The sequence below is a fragment of the Mobula hypostoma genome, chromosome 7 (assembly GCF_963921235.1).
Source record: "Mobula hypostoma chromosome 7, sMobHyp1.1, whole genome shotgun sequence".
Taxonomy (NCBI): Eukaryota; Metazoa; Chordata; class Chondrichthyes; order Myliobatiformes; family Myliobatidae; genus Mobula; species Mobula hypostoma.
The window spans coordinates 12778943-12795896 of NC_086103.1; the positions used below are offsets into that span (position 1 = coordinate 12778943).

Genomic DNA, 16954 nt, shown 5'->3' on the forward strand with positions numbered 1-16954 from the left:
TGTAAAAGAAAGAATGCAATTAGGACAAAAACGTTCATTGTAGTGGAAGGTGCTCATAGTGTTGCAGTACTGAGGTGATTAGGGTTGTGTTGGTTGGTTCAAAAACCAAATGGTTGAAGGAAAGTAGCTGTTCCTGAAGCTGGTGGTGTTGGTGCTTTGTGAACCAATGCACAAAACCCGTTACAAATCATTATAATTTAGCAACACTATGGCTACTTTGCACTAAAATGGATTTTTTATCTATTAGTGTATAATTTATGTTGTATTTTATTTGTGAATGCTGCTTTGTGCCTGTGATGCTGCTGCAAGTAGGTTTTCCATTGCACCTTTACATACATAATGAACTTGACATTGTCTCTCTCGAGTGCTGTCTTATCCATTTACCCATTTATACCAATCCCACTTTCCAGCACTTCATCCATGGCTTTCTCTGCTGCACCATCCCTTCGGGCACTGTGTTCCATGTTGTAACCTGCAAATGAATTCTCCTTTTTACTCACTTAATAACCCCTATCTCCGTGATTGGGTGCATTATCAATCTATAGAGTACTTGATCTTTATCAAGTCTGACAAACCTCAATTTGTTTTGCTTGCTCTGGCAACAAACCCATCTGGTCTCATCTCTCAATCGCATCGTGTCAAAATGCATGCAACCTTCCGATCCCTTTTAACCCTGGGACTGAATGTAATCTTCTGATCCACCACTGTCCCTTTTAACCCTGGGACTGAATGTAATCTTCTGATCCACCACTGTCCCTTTTAACCCTGGGACTGAATGTAATCTTCCAATCCACCACTGTCCCTTTTAACCCTGGGACTGAATGTAATCTTCCGATCCACCACTGTCCCTTTTAACCCTGGGACTGAATGTAATCTTCCGATCCACCACTGTCCCTTTTAACCCTGGGACTGAATGTAATCTTCCGATCCACCACTGCCCCATAGAATCCTGTTAATCTAGGTTTGCATTGAACAATTCTCCAATCTCTTTTCACTGCCCCTTTTAACCCTAGGATTGGATAAAACCTTCCAATCTTTCACCACTGCCCCTTGGGTGGTACTGTAGCATTACACTGTTACAGTGCCAGTGATCACCAATAGTTCGATTGCCACCTCTGTCTTTTAAGAAGTTTGTACATTCTCCCTGTGACTGTTTGGGCTTCCTCTGTGTGATCAGCTTTCCTCCAGCGTTCCAGGGTTAGTGAGTTTTGGGCATGCTATATTGCATTGGAAGCATGGCAACACTTGCAGGCTGCCCAACGTAATTGATGCAAAAGGTGCATTTCACTGTATGCTTTAAAGTACAGGATTCAGATGAAGCTAATCTGATCTTTCAGCCTTGATCTGAGTTGATGTGGAATCTTCCAATCTCTCTCCACCACCCCTTTTGATTATGGCAGGAACGGGTTGTCCTGATGTTTGTTTTTAAACTCGGCAGGTGCGCTAATTGCTTTGACTGTCCAAGCTGCATGCATACTCTCTCCACAAGAGCAACAAACATCCCAGCACCCCTGCCCGATGATCCAGCCAAGACCACAATGAAGAAGGCTTACTACCTGGCCTGTGGTTTCTGCCGCTGGACTTCTAGAGATGTTGGCATGGCGGACAAATCTGTGGGTAAGTAGAGACTTAATTAGTCAGCTAATTAGCAAGGCCATGGTGAGACAAGTAGTGTGTGTGTGTATATATATGTATGTATATGTGTAAATATATGTGTGTATGTGCACACAGACACACACTCACTATTTTAGCTTTTTTACACTAAATTTTTTATATATTTCTTGTAATTATTTACAGTATATTTTATGTATTGCACAGGACTGCTGCAAAACAGTAAATTTCTTGCCATACATTAGTGATAATAAAGATGATTCTGATTCCTGTGAACCGTGCTAATCTTGTTCCTTCTCTTTCAGCAAGTGGAGGGTGGCAGGAACCGGAGAACCTTCATGCCCAGAGGGTGAGTCACTGCTCAAGTAACCAATAAGCCACACGGCTGATGCTGAGTTAGGGTCATAGAGTCACATTGAGATACAAAATGGAAACAGGCCCCTTAGTTTACTCTTGACCTCACTATCTATCACAATAGGGCCTTGTTCACAGGGCCTACCTGCACTGCACTTTGTAACTAACACTTTATTATGCAATTTTCCTGACCTTTTTTTGCTTATCTACAGTAAATCAATTTTGCCACATTAGGACTGTATCCTTGCCTTGTCCATTTGAAGTATCTGTCTACTTAAACCTATCGCCCCTACTGAGCACATAGACCACTGACAGCAGCTTACCGGAAGCCTCCGTCTTTCAAGTGATTCACAGGTGTAGCCCATCCTTTCCTTCCTCTCCCAGGGATGAGGTCTTAGGAGCTTCTGCTGGTATTCCTGTAGCTCTGGAATTTTACACGGTGGGTGGGGTTGCTAGCCCCATGCCCAACCCTCTTCCTTTCGCAGCCGGGCTTGGGACCGTCCAAGGCAGAGTTAAATTATCTGTAAATCTCTCTTAAATGTTGTGGTCTCCTCTAGCAGCACGTTCCATGAATCTGTGTCAAACAAAAAACAGTCCCCATAGATCCTCTTTGTAACCTCTTCCTGTCACCTTAACCCTTCATCATCTTGCTTTTGATATCCTTTCTATTGGAAAAAGATGTTCTGACTTTTGGCTCCGTACATCTCCCTTGAGCTTAAACCTCCCTCGCCTTAAATGCATGCAATCTAATACTGGACATTGCAACCCTGGGAAAAATACAGTGACGTGCAAAAGTTTGGGCACCCCCGTCAAAATTTCTGTTACTGTGAATAGTTAAGTGAGTAGAAGATGAACTGATCTCCAAAAGTCATAAAGTTAAAGATGAAACATTCTTTTCAAAATTTTAAGCAAGATTAATGTATTATTTTTGTTTTGTACAATTTTAGAGTGAAAAAGGAAAGGAGCACCATGCAAAAGTTTGGGCACCCCAAGAGATTTGAGCTCTCAGATAACTTACCAAGGTCTCAAACCTTAATTAGCTTGGTAGGGCTATGGCTTGTTCACAGTCATCATTAGGAAAGGCCAGGTGATGCAAATTTCAAAGCTTTATAAATACCCTGCAACACACATCAAAGTTGCTGGTGAACACAGCAGGCCAGGCAGCATCTCTAGGAAGAGGTGTAGTCGACGTTTCAGGCTGAGACCCTTTGAGTCCTGACGAAGGGTCTCGGCCTGAAACGTCGACTGCACCTCTTCCTAGAGATGCTGCCTGGCCTGCTGCGTTCACCAGCAACTTTTATGTGTGTTGCTTGAATTTCCAGCATCTGCAAAATTCCTGTTGTTTGCGTTTATAAATACCCTGACTCCTCAAACTTTGTCCCAACAATCAGCAGTCGTGGGCTCCTCTAAGCAGCTGCCTAGCGCTCTGAAAATTAAATAAATGATGCCCACAAAGCAGGAAAAGGCTATAAAAAGATAGCAAAGCATTTTCAGGTAGCCGTTTCCTCAATTCGTAGTGTAATTAAGAAATAGCAGTTAACAGGAACAGTGGAGGTCAAGTTGAGGTCTGGAAGACCAAGAAAACTTTCCGAGAGAACTGCTCATAGGATTGCTGGAAAGGCAAATCAAAACCCCGGTTTGACTGCAAAAGACCTTCAGGAAGATTTAGCAGACTCTGGAGTGGTGGTGCACTGTTCTACTGTGCAGCGACACCTGCACAAATATGACCTTCATGGAAGAGTCATCAGAAGAAAACCTTTCCTGTGTTCTCACCACAAAATTCAGCGTCAGAAGTTTGCAAAGGAACATCTAAACAAGCCTGATGCATTTTGGAAACAAGTCCTGTGGACTGATGAAGTTAAAATAGAACTTTTTGGCCGCAATGAGCAAAGGTATGTTTGAGGAAAAAGGGGTGCAGTATTTCATGAAAAGAACACCTGTCCAACTGTTAAGCACGGGGGTGGATCGATCATGCTTTGGGCTTGTGTTGCAGCCAGTGGCACGGGGAACATTTCACTGGTAGAGGGAAGAATGAATTCAATTAAATACCAGCAAATTCTGGAAGCAAACATCACACAGTCTGTAAAAAAGCTGAAGATGAAAAGAGGATGGCTTCTACAACAGGATAATGATCCTAAACACATCTCAAAATCCACAATGGACTACCTCAAGAGGCACAAGCCAAAGGTTTTGCCATTGCCCTCACAGTCCCCTGACCTAAACATCATCGAGACTCTGTGGATAGACCTCAAAAGAGCAGTGCATGCAAGACGGCCCAAGAATCTCATAGAACTAGAAGCCTTTTGCAAGGAAGAATGGGCGAAAATCCCCCAAACAAGAATTGAAAGACTCTTAGCTGGCTACAGAAAACATTTACAAGCTGTGATACTTGCCAAAGGGAGTGTTACTGAGTACTGACCATGCAGGGTGCCCAAACTTTTGCTTCAGGCCTTTTTCCTTTTTTGTTATTTTGAAACTGTAAAAGATAGAAATAAAAAAGTAATTTTGCTTAAAATAGTAAAGAAATATGTCATCTTTAACTATGCCTTTTGGAAATCAGGTCATCTTTTACTCGCTTAGCTATTCAGAGTAACAGAAATTTTGACCGGGGTGCCCAAACTTTTGCACGCCGCTGTATGCCAGCTGTATACTCTGTCTATGCCTCTCCTAATGGGGCAGCATGGTAGAGAAACAGTTAGTGTAACACTATTACACCAGCAATCCGGGTTCAATTCCCGCTGCTGTTTGTAAGGAGTTTGTGCATTCTCCCCATGACCATGTGGATTTTCTCCAGGTGTTCTGGTTTCCTCCCACGTTACTAAGAGACGGGATAGTAGGTTAATTGGTCACATGGGTGTAATTGGGTGGGGAGGGCTTGTTGGGCCTGAAGGGCCTGTTTCCATGCTGTATCTCTAAATAAAATATTTCCCATGTACTATCTCAATACCCTGTTGAATGAAGCAATCTGTTTGCAAAAGTTTTTCACTGTACCTCTGTACTTAAAAGTTCAAAGTAAATTTAACATCAACGTGCATACTGTATATGTCACCATATACAAGATAAACAACCAATGTGCAAAGGATAACAAACTGTGCAAGTGAAAAAAAGAATACTACACTATTTAATTTATGCACTTTGTTTATTTATGCGTAATTCATCAGTAAATTTTATTTTTTATTTTTCTAAGTTATTCTGTGTTATATGTGTGTTGTGTGTACTACTGTGCTTTACAACTTGGTCTGGAGAAACACTGTCTCACTTGATGGTATACATGTATGCAGCTAAATGCCAATAGACTTGACTTGACTTGAAACTAGTGGTATGAATCCTGAAGCTCCTAAAACATCTTCCTGATGGCAGCAGCAAGGAGAGAGCATGACCTGGATAGTGGGGTCGCTGATGATGGATACTGCTTTCCTGCAAGGATATTTTGTGTAGATGTGCTCAATAGTGGAGAGGGCTTTTCCCACGATGGACTGGGCTGTATCCACTAACTTTTGTAGACTTTTCTATTCAAGGGCATTGGTGTTTGCATACCAGGCTGTGATGCAACCAGTCAGTATACTATCCACCACACATCTATAGGAGTTTGTCAAACCAGTTTACCATCAGCCACCCATTTACACTAATCCCATTTTATTTTCCTTGGACTCCTCTCAGTTGCCCCCAGATTCTTCCTCTCACCCATGCACAATAGGGTCAATTTACATTTACCAGTTAACCCACCAAACCCTAACATCTTTGGGATGATTAGGGGGAGGGGTGGGAATCCACGAGTTCACAAGGAAAACATACAAACTCCATACACAGAGAGCCCAAGTTCAAGATTTAATCTGGGTTTCTGGCGCTGTGAAGAAGCGGCTTTGCCCACTACACCATTGTGTCACCACTTGTTGATTGTCGAACCCACATCCAGGGATGCTGTGAGAAGGAGATGGGGGAATGCCTGATCTGACATGTTTTTGTGTGACACTTGGCATTAGTTAGTTTTATTATCCCTGTGCCGTGATTGGAAATGATTGTAGTACAGTGAGTGCCTGTATATTCTTCAGTAACATCTTTGATTCAGAAATTAGGAATGCAGGGTGGGGATATTATAATTTCCAAATCTCACTATTAGGTTGTGAGACTAATGAATATCCTGCCACCAGTGATCTCGTCATTATGACAGTAAGCTGTTTACTTATGCTGTGCACTACAAGCATTTTGAATTGTATTTTATTAACATATTTGTGGTAATATTTTGTTTTATGTGCTGTGTTTGATAACTGTATTGGGGGTGCACAGTGATCCAGAGGAGCGTTGTTTCATTTGGTTGTATATGTGTACAAATGATAATGAACTTGAACTTCATCAATGTGCTTTGTCCCATCCCACAATCTCTCTGATCTGCTACCATCAGGGAGGAGGTACAGGAGAATCAGGACGAGGACTGCCAGACTGGTTAACGGCTTCTTCCCTCAGGCTGTGAGACTGATGAATACCCTGTCACCACTGAGGTCTCGTCACTAGGACAGCGAGCTGTTTACTGTTTACCTGGGCTCTGCATTTCACATGGATTTGGAATTATATTTTATTAATTTGTAGTATTTTGCTTTGTCTGTGATATATGCATTATGGGTGCACAGTGGTCTTGAGGAGTAATGTTTCATTTGGTTGTATATATGTGCATTCAGATGACAATGTTTGAACTTGCATATGCATAAATGAAAATCATTACTTTCCATATTTGTCTATAGATCAATAAATTGCTGGAGTATTACCACCAGTTGGCCCAGAGGGAGAAGATTGAACGTGATCGGAAGAAGCTGGTCAGGCGTAGAAACTACATGCCTCTGGCCTTTTCTGTGAGTTACCCTTTACTGGTGTCTCTGTATTAGCTGAATTGGTGGAGATCAAGGGACAACATAAGCCCCAGCTAAGAATTCCCCAGGTTTCTTGTTCGTGGTCCTGCTCAATGGCTTTTAGAGAGATTTGTGTGTAGTTCGGCGCCATGGTAGTGTAGAAGCTATTACAGCTTGGCACGTCAGAGTTCGGAGTTCAGTCCTGGCAATCTCTGTAAGGAGTTTGTATGTCCTCCCAGTGGAATGCCAGGGTTTTCTCTGGGTACTCCGGTTTCCTCCCACAGTACAAAGATGTATTGGTTGGCAGGTTAATTGGTCATTGTAAATTGTCCTGTGACTAAGCTAGGATTAAATTGGGATTGTTGGGAGTTGTTGGACAGTGCGGCTCAAATGGCTGGAAAGCCCTATTCCACGCTGTATTTCTAAAGTTAAAAAATACAATGTTGTGGTGTAAAACTAAATCTCCATGCGTTTAAATTTTAAACACAAGAGACTGTGCAGACACTGGCAATCCAGAGTATCACATACAGTGTGCTGGACGAACTCAGCCTTTCAGGCAGCATCTGTGGAAAGAAGGGACTCTGCCCAAAACATCTTTGTATTCCCCTCCATAGATGCTGCCTGTCTGCTGAGTTCTTCCACCATTTTGCATTTAAATCTTCTGCTAACTAACCAGCAGGTGTATAATGACCATTTCTGGCTTTTTCACCTTTCCTTTCCAGCCCTTGTAATGAGAGATAGAAAAAGGATGTCAAAAGGACAATGTTATGATAGTCATGGGGGATTTCATTTTGTAGGTAGATTGGGGAAAGTCAGGTTAGTGCTGGATCCCAAGAGGAAGGATATGTAGAATGTCTACAAGATCGCTTTTTAGGGCAGCTTGTGGTTGAGCCCACTAGGCAATCAGCTATTCTGAATTTGGTATTGTGCATTGAACCAGAATTGATTAGGGAGCTTAAGGTAAAGGAGCCCTTAGGGGTGAAGTGATCATAATCTGACAAAATTCACCCTGCAATTTGAGAAGGAGAAGCTAAAGTCAGATATTTGGGTATTACAATGGAATAAGGGAATTACAGAGATTAGAGAGAGGAACTGGTCAAAATTAATTGGAAGGGAATGCTAGCAGCAAGTCTGGAATTTCTGGGAGCAATTTGGAAGGCACAGGATAGTAACATTCCAAAGGTTATAGGGAAAAGGCAGGAGAATGGGGTTGAGAGGGATAGTAGATGATGGAATGGTGGAGCAGGCTCGATGGACAGAATGGTCTAATCTGCTCCGGTGCCTTATGGCCTTATGATTTTCCTTTCCAGTCCCGATGAAGGGTCTTGGCCCAAAGCATCAGTTCTTCATTTCTGTCCGTGGATGCTGCCTGACCTGAGTCCTCTAGCATTTTGCGTGTGTCCATCTAATTAAACCTGTTTAAGTCATACATGATATCTGAACGCCTTAATCTTTGAATGATTCTTTGTTTTGTCTCAATACTGCTGCTGCTCCTTGGGTTGTATAGACACACACTATACATGTGGTGGTGAGTTGGACTTGGTTATTATATTCATTTGCCCGGTGTTGTTACATCATCCGCATTTACATCAGTAATCTAAGCATAGTCTGAACTTTAACTGGAGTCTGTAATTGGTCTGGAATGATGCTTTTGAACTGGGAAAAATTGATAATTCAGCCCTGAACAAAGATTCAAGATTGTTTAATGTCAAGTGTAGAGAAGAACAAAATAATTGCTACTCTGACTCCGATGCAGTACAAAAAACCCACGATAAGATAAAGAGCAATAACTTATCCAGGTGGTGCTAGGGATGGGCGGGAGGGAAGAGCCTGACAATTCTTGACAGTTGAGATGTTCACCTGACTGTTGGACGTTTGTAAATGTTTCTTAACTTTTAAGGTATCTTCATCTCCATACCATTAACAAAAATAATCTTTGATCATCAACTTTATAAATCTGTAGAAATTGTTGCATCTGTTGCTGTCTGCATAACATGTATTGGTCAGCATGAGTGTACATAAAATGTGCATGATCGTGTGCACTTGCATCCATATTTAACGTGAACATACAATCGAGTTGGTGTTTCATCGTAAAGGTTTTTGGAACGCGTGTCAAACCTCGGTGATTGAATTGGGCTGAAAAATTACACTCATGCTAAGTTACCTACTATGATGGCAGAAACTGAAATTTCTTTTGTACCCAAGAGTCGAAATGATCTAAATTCTATTTGCAACTCAGACTTGGAAAGAGGTCAGTCTGTGATTGCGTTAGTGACAATTTCTCTGGTTGACTTGAGACGGTGTAAACATTTGATGCATCTTCTGTCTCCCTTCACATTGACATTGAGTTTAATCAACTGGATCATTAACTGCTACAAAGGGGTGTGCCCTGTACTGTACATTTTGATGCCTTCTGTTTCAGGACAAGTATGGCCTTGGTACCAGACTGCAGCGGCAGCGAGCAGGGGCTCCTCTTATTTCCCTCAGCGGATCTACGTAAGTATTGATTAATCTGCATGATGTGAGTGTCTCTGAGGTCATTACTTCTGTTTACCCTTATACAGATCCCAATAAGACATTGGAGCAGAATTAGTCTGCTCTGTCGTTTGATCATAGCTGGTTTATTTTTCCCTCTCAACCCTATTCTCCTCCTCCCTGTAACCTTTTTAAATTTATAATACACATTTACTGTAATTTATAGTATATTTTATGTATTGCACTGTAGTCAGATCATTGGAGTTCAGTAGGTAGTCCTCAGGTATCTCTAGAGGCTGATCCGGGATCCACATATTCTAGTGTAGGGTGGACACAAGTTATGTGGTGGCTGTGGTTAGTCTTTGGGTCTTTTGGTTGTTCATTCTCTCCTTTCAGAGCTGCCGTTTATTCTCTGCGGTACAGCAGAGGTCACTTTCATGTAAGACAGCTCCCTCATGAACAGATTTCCTCCAGGTCTATATTGAGTGCAAAGTCTTCCCAGTTTTTAGATGTGCTGTTGAATTTCTTCAGACTGATTTTGATGTTATCATTGAAGTGTTTTCTTTCCCCACCAGGGGCTCACTGACCTTCAGCTGGGAGTAAAGCATCTGTTTGGGGAGTGATGTGTCCTGTCCATCGAAGTTGCTGTTGTTTTCTTGTGGTGGGAATGCTACCGCAAAACAACAGATTTCACGACTTATGTCAGTGATAATAAATCTGATTCTGATTCTGACTTTTGACACCCTTACTAATTAAGAACCTATCAACTCCTCCAGAGCCTTGTGTGGCAAAGAATTCCACTGGTTCACCACCCTCTGGCTAAAGAAATTCCTCCACATCTCTGTTCTGAGGGACGTCCTTCTATTCTGAGGCTGTGCCCTCTGGTCCTAGACTCACCAACTATAGGAAACTTTCCCTCAACATCCATTCTGTCCAGGCATTCAGACAGATCACACCATAAGAAAGAAGTGCATTTATTATCAATGTATGTATATGTCAGTGGGGAAGATTCTGTCCTTAAAACATTAGGTGTGCGTCTTCAGGCTCCTGTATCTCCTCTGTTGTTGTAGTAATGAGAAGGGAGCATGTCCTGGATGGAGGGGGTTCTTCAACATGGATGCTGTCTTCTTGAGGGAATCACCTCTTGAAGATGTCCTCGATGTTGGGGAGGGTAGTGCCTTGCGATGGAGCTAGCTGAATCTACATCCTTTGCAGCTTTTTCTGATCCTGTGCATTGGTGCCTCCATACTGGATGGTGATCCACCCGGTCAGAATGTTCTCCTGGAGCATCTGTAGAAATTTCCCCTCGGTCTCTGCCACTCCAGAGAAAACAACCCAAGTTTGCCCAACCTCTTGTTATAGCACCTGCCCTCTAATCCAGGCAGCATCCTGGTAAACCTCTTCTGCACCCTCTCCGAAGCCTCGACATCTGTTCTGTAATCTTATCAATGTGTTCCTGCCTTGTAGGTTGAAGGATGGCGAGGACCACAAGGACGTTAAGATCGAGCCTGCACAGGCATTGGAAGAGGTGGAGCCGCTGCCTGAGGATTACTACACCAGGCCCATTAACCTGCCTGAGGGTAAGAACTGAACCAGCCTGAGACTGACGGACCACACACTGAGCTAGTCCATCTACTGGCATGTTGTCAGCTTGGTGTTAGTGACCTATCATACTGAATTAGCTTAGACAATTCATTACAAACAGTTCATTAACCTGCAGTGAACTATTGTTACAAGTACCAAAAAGAGAATTATTTGTCCTAGGCTATCCCTAACAGCTCTCAAGACACCATGGTAGTGTAACATTTAGCATGGTGCTGATACAGGGGTGTCAGAGTTTGGAGTGCAATTCTGACATCATCCGTAAAGAGTTTGAACGTTCCTGCCTGTGGCCGCGTGGGTTTCCTCTGGATGCTCCAGTTTTCTGTCTCCATCTAAAGATGTACTAGTTAAGTTGTCCTGTGATTAGGCTAGGGTTAAGTAGGTGGGTTGCTGGGAGGTTGAACTGGAAGGGCCTGTTCTGTGCTGTCGTTCTAAAATAAAATAATGAATGTGCAATGAACCATTGAACAGTGAACAACTCAGAACATGTGGTGAACTAGTCCATCTGGTGGCATGTTGTGAACTTTGTGTTTTTCAGGCAGACTGACAATTCACTGCATAACTCTTCATTAATTCAAAGTTTGCACCTTATTGTCTGCGCAAATACAATGGAAAGATATTGACCCTAGGCTAATACTTTTGAGTAATGAATTCTACTGCTCCCTTTGTATCAATACTCACTCGGACCACCTCTCCAATTCATAACACCAAGATAAAAGATCTCCAGTTGACCAAACAATTGATTATTCTAGGCAGCCGTCTGTCTGGATAGACTTGAACCTGCTAACGTGAACATCAGTTTCTCCCAACTTCAAATAATTTCTTTGCCCTCCCCCCTCTCTCTTCCATTCCATATTCTGGTTCCTCTCTCACTCCTTCTCTCCTCACCTGGCCATCACCCTCTGATTTCCCTCCCCCCGCCACCCCATCCACCTTCACCTGGTCTCATCTATCGCCTGTCAGTTTGTACTCCCAGCCTTCCTCCCACCTCCTTAATCTGGCCTGCCACCTTCCTTTCCAATCTTGATGAAGGGTCTCTGCCTGAAACGTCGACTGTTTATTCTCCTCATACATGCTGCCTGACCTATTCAGTTCCTCATTTCCAACGTCTACAAAATCTCCTGCATTTATCTTAAACGTCTTTATCGGTGTTTACCTCCAGTACCATCTGTGGCAGAGCACTCTAGGCCTCCACTGCTGCCTGTAGAGAAAAAACTTGCCCTGTAAATCTCCTTTGAAACCTACCGTAGTTATGAATTGCTTTAATCCTCCAGTTACTGGCTGTGAGGCCACTGTATTCCCAGCAGTCAGCCGGTTACTTCAGATTTCCTTCTGTTGATTAATTTAGAGAGCTGCAGCATAAAGTGAGGTGCTCTCAAGAGAGCACAGCACAGGAAGGTAGCCTCTGTTATTGATTGATGGAAAGCTCCAGCATTAATGCAATTCACTCTCAGGAGAGCACAAGAAGGACGTTACTCAGTTACTGTGAAGCCAACAGCTGAAGATGCATTGGATTGTATTCAGTGCTGGTCCCACAGCTTTCTGACAGGCAGGAGTTCAAAGTAAACTTTTATCAAAGTACACGTATGTCACCATATACAATGTATACCTAAGATTCATTTTCATTCACACTAAATGCAAGAAACGCAATAAAATCGATGAAAAAAAGTACACACAAAGACTTGACAGGCAACCAATGTGCAAAAGAAAATAAACTCTGAAAATACAAAAAACAAATAATAATAAATAAGTGATATTGGAAACATGAGCTGTAGAGTACTTGAAAGTGAGTCAATTGGTTGTGTTCAGTGATCAGTTTATTGTTGAGGTGAGTGGAGTTATCCCCTCTGGTTCAAAAGCCCGATGGTTGAGGGGTAATAACTGTTCCTGAATCTGGTGATGTGGGTCCTGAGGTTCCTGTACCTTCTGCCCGATGGCAGCAGTGAGGAGAGCATAACCTGGATGATGGGGTCCCTGATGATGATGATGCTGCTTTGTGGCAGCGCTCCTTGTACATGTGCTGAATGATGGGGAGGGGCTTTTCTTGTGATGGACTGGGCTATATCCACTACATTGTGGAGAGTGGCACAGCACAGCCCTTCAGCCCAACTGGTTCGTACCAACCATATAAGTTGGTGCAGTTTCCCTGCATTTGAATCCTATCCCTCTCAGATTTTCCTATCTATGTACCTGTCCAACTGTCTTTTAAATATCATTGTCAGCCACTTCTGGCAGCTCTTTCCATATTGGACCTTAAGAGACGGGCAGAATTAGGCCATTTAACCTATCGAGTTTGCGCTGCCATTTCATCATGGCTGATTTATTTCCTCCCTCAACCCCATTTCTCCTGCCTTCTCCCTGGAAGTTTTAACGCCCTGATTAATCAGAACCTATTGCCTCCTCTTTAAATATGCCCAGTGAGTTGGGCTCCATGGCTGCCTGTGCAATGAATTCTACAGACTCACCACACTCTGGCTAAAGAAATTCCTTCTCATCTCTGTTCTAAAGGGACGTCCTCTGGTCCTACACTTCTCCACTATAGGAAACATCCTCTCCATTTCCACTCTATTTAGGCCTTTCAATATTTGATAGGTTTGGTTGAGATCTCTCAGATTCCACCACTCACCCCACAGTAGGGGTAATTAACAATGGGCAGTTAACCCTCTGACCCCACACATCGTTAGGATGCAGGAGAAAAGCTTGATAGAGGTGTATAAGATGTTGAGAGGCATAGATAGAGTGGACAGCCAGAGACTTTTTCCCAGATTGGAAATGGCTAATCTGATGAGACATAATTACAAGGTGATGGGAGGAAGGTATGGGGATGTCAAAGATAGGTGTGTGGAACTCACTGCTAGGGGTGGTGGTAGAGGCAGATACAGTAAGGGCATCTAAGAAACACTTAGATAGGAACATAGATGATAGAAAAGTGGAGGGCTATAGTATGTTCAAAATTCAAAGTAAAATCTATTATAAGAGTACATACATGTCACCACATAAACCCTGAGGTTCTTTTTCTTGCAGACATGCTCAGCGAATCTATAGAACAGTAACTAAACAAGATCAATAAAGGAGCTAGAGCACAGAAGACAACAAACTGTGCAAATGCAAATATAAATAAATAGCAATAAATAACAAGATAGAGTCCTTAAAGTGAGATTTTTGGTTTTGGGAACATCTCAATAGATGAGTGTAATTATTCTCTTTTGTTCAAAAGCCTGATGGTTAAGGGGTAGTAACTGTTCTTGAACCTGGTGGTGTGAGTCCTGAGGCTCTTGTACCTTCTATCTGATGGCAGCAGCGAGAAAAGTGCGTGGCCTGGGTGATGAGGATCTTTGAATGCTGCTGTTCTATGGCAGATTTCATGTAGATGTGCTCAGTGGTTGAGAGGGCTTTACATGTGATGTACGGGGCCTAATCCACTAACTTTTGTGGGATTGTCTGCTCAAAGACACTGGTGTTCTCATTCCAAGCCATACTGCATCCATTCAGTACACTCTCCACTACACAGCTATGGAAGTTTGTCAAACTTTTTGATATCATGCCGAATCTCTGCAGACTCCAAAGGAAGTGAAGGCACTGTCCTGCTTTCTTTACAATTATATTTATGTAATGGGCCAGGACAGGTCCTCTGAGATAGTGACAGCCAGGAAATTACTGTTATTGACCCTCTGATGAGTACCGGCTCATGGACCTCTGGTTTCCCTCTCCTGAAGTCTACATTCAGTTTGGCTGAGTGGTTGTTATGACACCACTCAGCCAAATTTTTAATCTCCCTCCTGTGTGCTGATTCATCACCACCTTTGATACAGCCCATAGCAGTAAGCTTAAATATGGTGTTGGAGCTGTACTTAGCCACACAGTCACAGGTGTAAACCGAGTAGAGCAGGGGGCTAAGCACACAGCTCTATGGTGCACCTGTGCTGGTGGAGATTGTGGAGGCCATGCATCTGTTCTCTGTCTGTGTTGTGTATTTATTATGGTAGCTGGTCACGTGAGTGGAGGCGTGGTAAACACCAAGGGAATAAGTTAAATATTCGTGCTTTGTTCTGTGCAGTATGCAACTAGGGTCGATGGATATCATGTCATCTATGACAGATATCATCTTTCGCTGACTGCTGAATTTAGCTTAACTTACACTTGGGTATGCTTAAGTTCCATTGCTTCAAGATTGTATATTTGCTAATTGGTAATAAAGGATCGATAAAGGATTTGACTCTGAACAATCATTGGAGCTGAGGTCATGTCATACAAGTATATGAGAAATCTATGAGGGTCACCAGCAGCAGCAGTCGGTTTGGTACTGGGGGCTGCTGCAGAAGGGTTAGATTGAGGTTGACATATTGTGGACTGAGGTAATTTCCTGTGATCTGTGAAAGCAGAACATCTGGCAGTAAGCCATGTGGTCACTGGGAGAACGTGCAATCGCCAAACACAGACAGCACCTGAGGTCAGAATTGGACCTGGTTCTCTGGAGCTGTGGGGCAGCGTCTCTCCCAGCTGTGCACAAAATCTTTGATAAATCGGTGCATTGAAACAGCTATTGCAGACTGGCGGCTTGCCCTCAACCCCAGGGAGAGCTGAGGCTCTCACTGGGTGAGTTAACAGAGGTGCCTGCTGTGTCTTATCTCACCCTGTGTGATTCCTTTGCTGTTATTCCTGCAGTGACCACCCTTCACCAACGATTGATGCAGCCAGATTTTCAACCCATAAGTGCTTCCCAGTTACATCCAAAGCACAAGCACCTCCTGATAAAGCGCTCACTGCGCTGCCGGGTAAGTCCACAAATACGTTCAGAGTTTGTTTCTTGGTTTGGGGGGGTGGAGTGTGTACTGTGAATCCTAAATAGAGAGGATGTTCTCGATTTTCTGCCTCTAATAAAATAAATTGTGCAGAGGAGAAATAGAGAGGTAATGTTCATGGATTGTTCAGAAATCTGATGGCGGGGTAGGGAAGGGGTTGCTCCAAAATGGTTGGTGAGTGCATGTCTAGAGGATCCTGTACCTCCTCCCAGACGGGAGTCATGAGAAGGAGGCATGTACTCAATGATGGATGCCTCCTTCTTGGGGCATTGGCTCTTGAAGATGTCTTCACTGGTGATGTAACTTTAAAGATGCTGGATGCTGAGGGGCCTAGATGTGGAGAGGATGTTTCTTTTAGTGGTGGAGTCTAGGGCCAGAGGGCACAGCCTCAGAAAAGAGGGACATCCATTTAGAATAGCGATGAGGAGGAATTTCTTAGGTCATTGCTACAGATGGCTGTGGAGGCCAAGTCATTGGGTACATTTAAAGTGAAGGTTCATAGGTTCTTAATTAGTCACAGCATCTAAGGTTATGGGGAGAAGGCAGGAGAATGGGGTTAAGAGGGATAATAAATCAGCCATGATGGAATGGTGGGGCAGACTCGATGGGCTGAATGACCTAAATCTTGTATCTCTTATGGTCTAATATCTTTGGTGTGGCCAAATCTGCCCCACGTGCAATTACAGTATATTCGGAAGTTTAAAAGCCACAATGGTACACAACATTTATAAATGTGTTTTCATTCCTAATGCTCCATCTCATAGTGTGGTGGAGATTACGCATCTTTGATACATTGCATCAGGAATCAACTTTATTCACCATACACATTTCCATGTATTAGGAATTTGCTGCTGTGTGCAGGGGCAACAGGCAACAACAAAAAAAATTCAACAATTCTAAAGAATTATGTAAAGTTGGAAGGACAGATATGCCATAGAATATGCTAAAATTTATGAATCCCAACATGTATTTGCAATGTAAACACATTATAAAATGTAGTTTAATGTTTTTACAGTGCAGTGACCGGGGTAACAATGGTGCTGGATGGGGCTAACTAGAACGTTTCATCAATTAACTGTCAGGAGAAAGAAACTTCTAAGATGTGAAGTTTTTATTTTGACAGCCCTCTAGCACTTTCCAGGAGGGAGCTTTTGACAAAGGCAGTTTGCAGGGTGGGTAGTGAATTTCTCCAGCCCGCTTCCTTGTCCTGGACACATACAAGACCTGCGGTGATGGTAGACTGCAGCCAGTGACCTCTTCTGCTGA

The 16954-nt window shown here is 43.0% G+C and overlaps 1 protein-coding gene across 3 annotated transcripts in view; it reads left to right on the forward strand.

The window, feature by feature from the left end:
* dctn4 (dynactin 4) overlaps window positions 1-16954 on the forward strand; it is a 67566-nt gene that overhangs the window by 14949 nt on the left and 35663 nt on the right. For 2 of the 3 annotated variants that reach the window (XM_063053037.1, XM_063053039.1), the window contains 7 exons: window positions 1439-1617; window positions 1917-1960; window positions 6705-6812; window positions 8317-8337; window positions 9232-9305; window positions 10752-10864; window positions 15552-15661. In XM_063053037.1, the coding sequence (XP_062909107.1) occupies window positions 1439-1617; window positions 1917-1960; window positions 6705-6812; window positions 8317-8337; window positions 9232-9305; window positions 10752-10864; window positions 15552-15661 (649 nt within the window). The remainder of the gene's footprint in view (window positions 1-1438; window positions 1618-1916; window positions 1961-6704; window positions 6813-8316; window positions 8338-9231; window positions 9306-10751; window positions 10865-15551; window positions 15662-16954) is intronic. The other variant, XM_063053038.1, reaches the window with a different exon arrangement.